Raw genomic sequence first — 8,510 nt, forward strand, 5'->3', positions numbered from 1 at the left:
ATTTGTTTTCATAAACTACTTATGTTTTCTTGTTGACACAATACAAGTGGCCATTGATATAACATTCAATACATTTTTAATCAGCTGATGATATTACAATGTGGGCTTTTATTTTGAAGGTTTCATCATAAAACATTTTCTTTTAAAGTGACGTCAGCGTTATGCTACTGGCAGAATAGTACCAAAGATTTTTATGACTAAACCAAGATATACCACAGCCTGTCATTTCAAATGGGAACAAATTAGCCATAGTGGACAGAACTAGCAAGATTCTATTGGCCCGTTCTAGACAATATTTGCATATTTCCGTTAGGGAACGCCTATTCTGTGAAGTGCGCGTGAGCAATAACTCAATTCGCCTTTGCACTTCTTCTAAACAACGCAATTTTGTGAAACTTTGGCAAAGGGTAAAGTTCACAAAACTTAGTCCACTCTGTCTATAACAGATTGTAGTTCTGGGAACAGAAAAATTGAGATTAAACGTTTAATCGATGAGTAAATCATTAGAATATCGGCCAAATGTATCTCGTTCCATCTTTTCCCACTGCCGGCCATTGGGCTTCCTCTCTACCATATTTGGCAGTGAGTGGAAACGCCAACTTGCTTCACATTTAAACATCCGGTGAAATATCTGTCTCATTGTTATATCTGTGATAATACTTTACTGTTCCTGTTTGTCGGAGTCAAAGTTACTGCGGCCCTGTCTGTGGTCTATATTTAGCATTTTAGCCGGGAACATTTGCCGTTTATTAGCTCTAGGGTTATGTTACGTTTATTTTGAACGCGTACACATTATGCTTTAGTAAAGTGAATCGCCATAAATGAGGCAAACAGGTGAATTTAGTAGGCCAGAGGTTTCAAAACAAGCTCGCCTCGGGAACAGAAAGCTTCGATATTTTCAGCTTTTTTTCTTGGTAAGAGAGACCTATTCGCAAGTTGCAACAAGTCTGTAATTGTTATAGGATTACTTATGATAATGGTAAAAATGTGATCGACTGGTATGGGTGTTTTTTTATTTTCTTGCAACACAGGTCTTCTGTCTGGCAACATTCAAGTAGCCATTGACGTCAGACTTTGAACTGTGACCCGGAACCTGTACACCAGAGGTCCTCCAGGATGGCTGGGCGAGGCTCTGACACGATGGAGCATGATGGAGGGGAAACTATATCAGATGTCAGTTTTCCCTTGGGAGAGGGTGTGTCTGGCCGCGGAAGAAGTACAATCTCTATGTCTGATGAGGGAGAGGAGGATTTCTATGTGCCTGAGAGGAGACCCTCCCTGGACCTGGGAGATGGCCTGAGACCCATGGACACTACTCACTGGTGAGACACTGACCATACCACAACACACAGCACATGTCATGTGCCCAGAATTAAGCTTGTCCCTTTCCCCATCCTCAATCATTCATAGTTTGTGTGTGTGTGTTTATTTGGTGTGTTTGGCAGGCATGATGTGGAAAGGGCTCAATCCCCGGTCCACAGCTACAATTCGGTAAACAGTGATACACAATTCTGGCCATCTGATGAACTGGATGAAGAAACTGAGCTGTCTGCTACTAGGTACACTAAAACATGTTGATTTATAGACTACATTAACATACAGTAAAATGAAAAGCATTCAGTCACACAAAAAATACATACACTTGCGTTACATTTTTCTTTACAAAGTATTAACACGAAACAGGAACACAGACCGTTAAAGGACTACAGTACGTGAACATATTTGTTATATTATGTGAACAGTTCCTTGAAGCAACACTAGTTCACTACTGCTGATGATTAATTCATTTTCCATGTGATGTTCTATTTAGAGTCCAGCTGGAAAGAACAGAGTCTTACTCCAGTGGCTACTCCGTGGACAGTGACTGTGAGACCAGAACCAGGAAGTAAGAAAAGTCATCCATGTTTGATCAGGCACAGACAGGATGCAATCGGTTGAAGTGTGTTATGATGGTGTAATTATGCATACGTTTATCTGAGTATTTATTCCTGAGTATAACGTTGGTGCATGTATGTCCATTTGTTTACAAATGGTCAAATCGGTGGATAGGCTCATGCACTAGTATGTGTAGCAATATTTAATCTTCCACCGCCTCTCCAGGTCTCAAGACGCTGCACCTAAAGAAGAGGGTCCTGCAGTGGAACCTCCAAGACCAGAGCTGATCAAAAACCCAGACGAGAAGAGGCACCCTGCCCTGACTGTAGACTTCACCTTCAAGGTGGGCTCACACTTCACTCTAGTCTAGGTGATGTACTGTATGTTCAGCAATAAATGTTAACATGTCCCTAAAGTTAAGTGTAGTGGATGAGAATTGCTTTTCTCTTGTTTTAATTGTATTCTGTGGACCCCAGGCCATCAGGAAGACACTGGAGAAACTGGGGAAGGATGATTTGAGGATATTTAAGATCACGCTGTGGAAGCGCTACCCAGAGTCATTCAGCTCTCCTCCCCAGGGCATGGACATGGTGGACCTGGTGGATAGACTACTGGAGTTTTATGACCTAGAGGTGGCCCTGCAGCTCACCAAGGCCCTGCTGAAGGACATGGGCCTCAAACGCCTGGATGCCTACCTCACGGACCTCTGCAAGAAAAGTATGCACGTTGGCTTTATTTCATTTGATTCATGTAATAATGATAAGTAACAAATGTATACTTGTGAGTTATGATAGGGTAGTAGTTGAGCTATTTATACATTATACAGTACTTCAAGAACCAATGGGTTATACACTAAAATGTTGAATTTAAATGGCCATTGAACAGGAAATATACTAGACTGTGCCTTTTTTAATGTCTGTGTTCTCTCTGTGCAGATGAGGTGCGTTATGAGCTGAGAGGCACTCTGTTGAGGAAGTATAGCTGGATGTGTGAGGGTGTTGCCCAGCAGGGAGAGCATAAGGCCTTTGAAAGTATCTTTAATGAGCTCTATATAACAGACCGAGGCAATGCTGGGCCCAACATCGAGCACGAGGTCAGAAAGATCGACAAGCTGTCCACCAATCGCAAGGAAGAGAAGCGGATCACCTGTAGCCAGATCTTTGACCCCGATGTGATTTATGAGAAGCATGTGAGTCATATAGTGACCAACGGCATCGCCGGGGTAGGGAAGTCTATGGCCGTGCAGAAGTTCATCATGGACTGGGCAGAGGAGCGCAAGCACAATCATGTCTACTTCCTGTTCCCACTGCCCTTCAAAGAGCTCAACCTCATGCTGAAACTGAAGATCAGCCTCCTGGAGATCGTCCACACTCTCTACCCCGAGACCAAGGCGTTGCCCACCTTCGAGTGTGACGAAGGCAAGGTCATGTTCATCTGTGACGGGCTGGACGAGTATGCACATTCCCTGGACTTCCACCGCACCGAGACTTGGTGTGACAGCACTGAACCAGCCGCCATGCACGTGGTGGTAACCAACCTTATTAGGGGCAACCTGCTCCCCTCGTCTCTCCTCTGGATCATCTCTCGCCCCCTCACCTCCAGTCGGCTGCCCCCAGAGTCTGTGCACCAGGTGTTGGAGGTCCGTGGCTTCACCAACGAACAGAAGGAAGAGTACTTCAGAAGGAGGTTTCAGGACCCGGCGCAGGCCGATAAGGTGATTGCCCACCTGACCTCCTGCAAGACCCTCCACATCATGTGCCATCTGCCCATGTTCTGCTGTGTGGTGCGGGAGGTTTTCCAGCAAACGTTTAGGGAGAAGGGGCCGGATGCAGAGCTGCCCAAAGGGCTGACCCTGATGTACACTCGCCTGCTGCTGGTGCACCTGCATGTGCGTGGTGCCAGGGGCTCAGCCTCCCGCACCCCGGAAGAGGAGAGGGACTTCCTGATGAACCTGGGCAAACTAGCCTTTACAATGCTGGAGAAAAACCAGATGGTCATTGGCAAGGCCACTTGGAAGGACTGCGGCGTGGATGTCGCTGAGGCTGTCACCAATAGTGGCCTGTGCATTGAGTTCCTGATCGAGCAGTTTGTCATGTACCAGGAGAGGATTCAGACCTTCATCCACCCCACCATCCAAGAATACCTGGCTGCCCTCTACGTGTTCCTCACCTGGAGGTGTACGGGGCAGAACGTCCTGCAGCAGCCACGGAATAGCAAGTTCTCACGCATATTCAAGGACCCCGGGCTGCTGGACATGCACCGCAGTGCTATAGAGAGAAGCTTACAGAGCCCCGATGGAAACCTGGATGTCTTCCTGCGCTTCCTGTTGGGCATGGCCCAGACAGCCAATCAGGAGCTGCTACAACGCTTCCTACCCGATAATAACAAATGCTCGTCGGCCTCTGAGGAGACGGCCGCCATTATCAGGAAGAAGATTAAAGAGAACCACTACCCTGACAGGAACGCCAACCTGCAGTGCTGCCTGGACGAGCTTGGTGTTGGGGCTGAAGCTCCCAGACGCAGCCGCTCAAACTCTGTGAAGAACCAATGACTGACAATACTCTGACTACAGTATTTATAAAGATGTATATATTAGGTTTGAAATATGGGTTGTATAGTTAGACAAACTTTTATAAGGGAATTGGGGAAGAAAGATATGGATACTTCAGGGTTGAACTGTGGTAGTATTGTGGAAATATGTCATGAGAAGTAGCCACAAGGTGGCAGTAGCATTACACTACTATACTACTGAGACACAGAAGAGTGAAAGGGATGTGTGACAAATTACATATTCATAGGCAGTCACATGTATTGACTGTATACTTAATATAACATTGTGATGATGTTTTAAACCAGGTATGTGCAACTGATGGGGGTGGGGTGTCACAAAATCCTAACTCACGACAGGCCGCAGTAGCGCACAGGTCTGTGTACCCACACATGCAGTCAGAGCCGGCCCCAAGCCTTTTGCGGGCAAAACATTTTAGTGGACCCCTCGACAAGGAAGAGAAACAATTTAATTTCCTGCAATTCTACACATTTTGCCATGGGGCTTACAGCAAATGTTGCAGTTTTAAAGCAAGTTTTCGGCAATTCTACACATTTTGCCATGCGGTCAAGAGAAATGTTAGCAGTTTTTGAATATGATATGAGTGAGAGTTACTAATAAAATCAGGGGGCCCCTGGATGGTAATTTGACCATGATTACTACAACTTTAGATAGCTGGCTAGACTTACTTACCAATTTAATTAAGTGACATTTCAGATGCACAACCAAATTTCAAAATTGCACCTTGCAGGGTTGGGTCAATTACATTTAAATTCAGAAAGTAAACACAATTCCACATTTTCCTCATTGAAAAGCATAAGAAGATAGTTGGAATTATTGTATTTCCTGAATTGAAATGGAATTGACCCCAACCCTGGCACCTTGTGTATTCTAACTCACAGCAAGTTGAGATCCCAACTGAGTTCCTAAAAAAAAAAAATACAAAAACATTTGGAAATTGATTCGCAGGCCTACAGAAGGGGGGCCTCCCTGCTTTACACAATGGTGAGCTGATATAAAACACTAATGATGCATTTACATGTGCTTACAAGGTGCAACCTTATTTGCAATGGCTGTCTACTTCCAGAACAGTTGTGGTCTCTCTGTCATATAAAACACAATTGAATCAATTTCTAACAGATGTGAAAAAATAAGGGCAGATGAAGAGAAGTTCCCTCTGAACTAAATTGTCTAATCTAGGTTACAGAGTCTGTGGCAAAAAAGTCAACAATTTAATGTATTTATCTATCCCTATTATGTGAGTTCTCAAGATCGCATTAGAATCCATATTTGACTATTATCACTAGATGGAGCAATAGAAATGCTACGTGGTACAAAAAGTACCCAATTATCATACTTGAGTAACTTTCTATTAAAAAGGTCAAAGTGAAAGTCAGCCAGTAAAATAGAGTAAGTGTTTGGTTTTAAATATACCTAAGTATCAAAAGTAAATGTAATTACTAAAATATACTTAAGTATTAAAGGTAAAAGTATAAATAATTAAAAATTCCTTATATTAAGCAAAGCAGACAGCACCATTTTAAAAATGTATGGATAGCCTGGTGCACACTCAGACATTATTTACGAAAGTTGCATGTGTTTATTGAGACTGCCAGGCATGACCATGTGTTTATTGAGACTGCAAGGCCAGAGGCGGTAGGGATGACCATGTGTTCTTTTGATAAGTGCTTGAATTTGACAATTTTCCTGTCCTGCTAAGCATTCAAAATGTAACAAGTACTTTTGGTTTTCAGGGGAAATGTTTGAAGCAAAAAGTACAATATTTTATTTAGGAATGTAGGGAAGTAAATGTTGTCAAATATACATAGTAATGTACAGATACCCTAAAAAACTACTTAAGTAGTACTTTAAAGTATTTTTCTTAAACATGAACACCACAGAAGGGTTTTGTTATCATCCAATGTTTGCAGGTCTGATGGACCCACAACATTATTGGGTTAACACAGCCATAACAATTTGTAAAAATACTTCATGTAGACAGCATACATGGTTAACATTTGCCATTTACCTCTGCTAGATCACACATCAATAAAAGCGCAATTAGTTTATATTTTAAATTGTGATTTTTGTAAATGAATCTATTATCAAGACATAGGTGGAATAAATCATGTTGATCTTGAACAAATGTAAAAGAAACAAGGTTTTCACTTGATGTTTATTGCTTTGAACTGAACCAATTGGAAGGATACATTTGACTTAGTATTTATGGAAATTATAAATGTGCCCCATTGAACACATTAAGGCCGGCCTACACACCACGAGGGACGGAGTTTTACTGTGTGTGTGTTGCAAATGTATTTCTTGCACTTGATGCATGTGTACTGTGTCTTCCTGTCCTTGGGTCAACATGCATTGCAGCGCTTTTTCTTGTTGCTACCAGCTGCAATCTAGATGGATGAAAACACTTAGTTCAGGAATTTTACTAACATCTCACTCACATATATAGTTACAGCAGGCCATGGTAGGAGAGTAATACACACACACAAGCAACATCACTCACACTTACTTCCGGTATTGGAGTTGTTGTTTCTGTGGGTCAGGCGGATGGGGCACCAGCATCCTCCTCCTGAATCCTCCTCACAATGCAGCTGGGGTCCTTGGGATATGTTGCGTCCTCTGGATTTGAGGTCTTACCAATGCCTTGCCCAGCTCCTCGAGAAAGAGATATCTCCTTTGGAGCTTCCCTCTGTTCCAATATGGGTTCAACACCATCCAGATGACCAACGCGTTGTACGCCAAGATGTGGCCAGCGTAGGGTTCTTCTTTTGCAGCTGTAGCCAGTCACCAGCTTGTCTAAATTGTCCACCCCTCCTTTTGTGGCATTGTAATCCATTATGATTTCTGGTTTTTGATGTTCCTGGCCACAGATTTTACCATCCCTAAGCAGCGTTCACATCCCCTCTGGCTTGTTTTTTTCCATACTGTTCCTACCATCATCAGCTTCCTCTTGAGCTCCTGTCTCAGCTTGTGCGAAGTAAAAAAAAGTTATTGCATGTGATATGGCCACAGAGTTCCTGTGTCACGTCCAGGACAACCCGCATCCCTTGGTTATTTTCAGGGGCTCCTCCATCTGGCCTCCCTGTATACACTTGCAAGTTCCACGGATACGATGAAGCAGCATCACAGGCAGCCCAAACCTTGATTCCATGCGGTAGACGTTTAGACGGTATGTACTGCCTGAAGGGGCAGCGGCCCCTAAATGGCATAAGCTGCTCATCAACAGTAACGCTGGGCCCGGGGTTATAAAACGGGAAGGCAGTCCACCCACTTGTCCCACACTGACCTGATTGCAGCTAGCTTGTCTGGTGTCTCGGTTATTGAAGCGGATAATCCTGGAAATAATGCCGTTTTCCAGAGATATTGTTGCAGGTAAAAGTTCCCTGACAGTTTCTGCATCCCACAGGGATTCCTCATTGGATCTGAAAACACCAGCAAGGATAAGAACCCCAAAATATGCATGTAAATGAGTTTGGTCCATCTCACTCCAAAAACACACCTTCCCTCCAAATTAGTGCAGTCCAGAATGATTTTCTGGATGGTGTCTGGGATGAACAGTTCAAAAGACTTTGTCCTGCACATGAGCAGTGGCGATTTTAGCATGTAAATCTTGGTGGGGCAAAAAGAAAAGTGGCATGCATGCCAGCAAAGCCACAACACTAAATAATACATTAATTGCACTATAACGGTGCAAAACGGTGCCCACAAACTGTTAGGGCCTACATAAAGCTGTCCCAACACCTTACCACTGCTACACCTGGCTATCAGCTGAGACTTGTCTGGCAGTGAAACAGTTAATTCAGCCTCATTTACTGCCTTTTAAAAAAACATAGCTGATATGGCTGACTTGCTTAAACAAATGTGGTTTCTACTGACAATTGAGATGTACAAACTGGCATAAGAGGACGACAAGCAGATAAGAGGCAATCTGTAATTTCGATTGATATTAATGACTGAGCAAGGACGGACGTAGTCAATAGAACTATTTGTTCAGCACTTTTGAAATGTACAGCGACAGAATTCAGAACATGGGCTGTTCTTAGTGTTCTTTCGCCCTGTACACCAAGTC

General features: G+C 43.5%; 1 protein-coding gene across 1 annotated transcript; it reads left to right on the forward strand.

The window, feature by feature from the left end:
- Nucleotides 1–633: 633 nt before the first annotated feature.
- On the forward strand, nucleotides 634–5,371 carry LOC139418332 (NLR family CARD domain-containing protein 3-like). Its single transcript, XM_071167705.1, has 7 exons — nucleotides 634–914; nucleotides 1,032–1,322; nucleotides 1,446–1,559; nucleotides 1,811–1,885; nucleotides 2,101–2,218; nucleotides 2,352–2,592; nucleotides 2,811–5,371. Exons 2-7 carry the CDS (start codon nucleotides 1,117–1,119, stop codon nucleotides 4,424–4,426), a joined length of 2,370 nt encoding a protein of 789 aa, XP_071023806.1. The 5' UTR covers nucleotides 634–914; nucleotides 1,032–1,116; the 3' UTR covers nucleotides 4,427–5,371.
- The last annotated feature ends 3,139 nt before the right edge of the window (nucleotides 5,372–8,510 follow it).

This window comes from Oncorhynchus clarkii, chromosome 10, assembly GCF_045791955.1.
Source record: "Oncorhynchus clarkii lewisi isolate Uvic-CL-2024 chromosome 10, UVic_Ocla_1.0, whole genome shotgun sequence".
Lineage (NCBI taxonomy): Eukaryota > Metazoa > Chordata > Actinopteri > Salmoniformes > Salmonidae > Oncorhynchus > Oncorhynchus clarkii.

Coding starts and splice junctions, on each gene's coding strand:
- LOC139418332 (XM_071167705.1), top strand. CDS start 1,117: ATGGCTGGGCGAGGCTCTGACACGATGGAGCATGATGGAGGGGAAACT. Junction 1,560..1,810: donor ACTGAGCTGTCTGCTACTAG/GTACACTAAAAC, acceptor TGTTCTATTTAG/AGTCCAGCTGGAAAGAACAG. Junction 2,219..2,351: donor CTGTAGACTTCACCTTCAAG/GTGGGCTCACAC, acceptor TGTGGACCCCAG/GCCATCAGGAAGACACTGGA.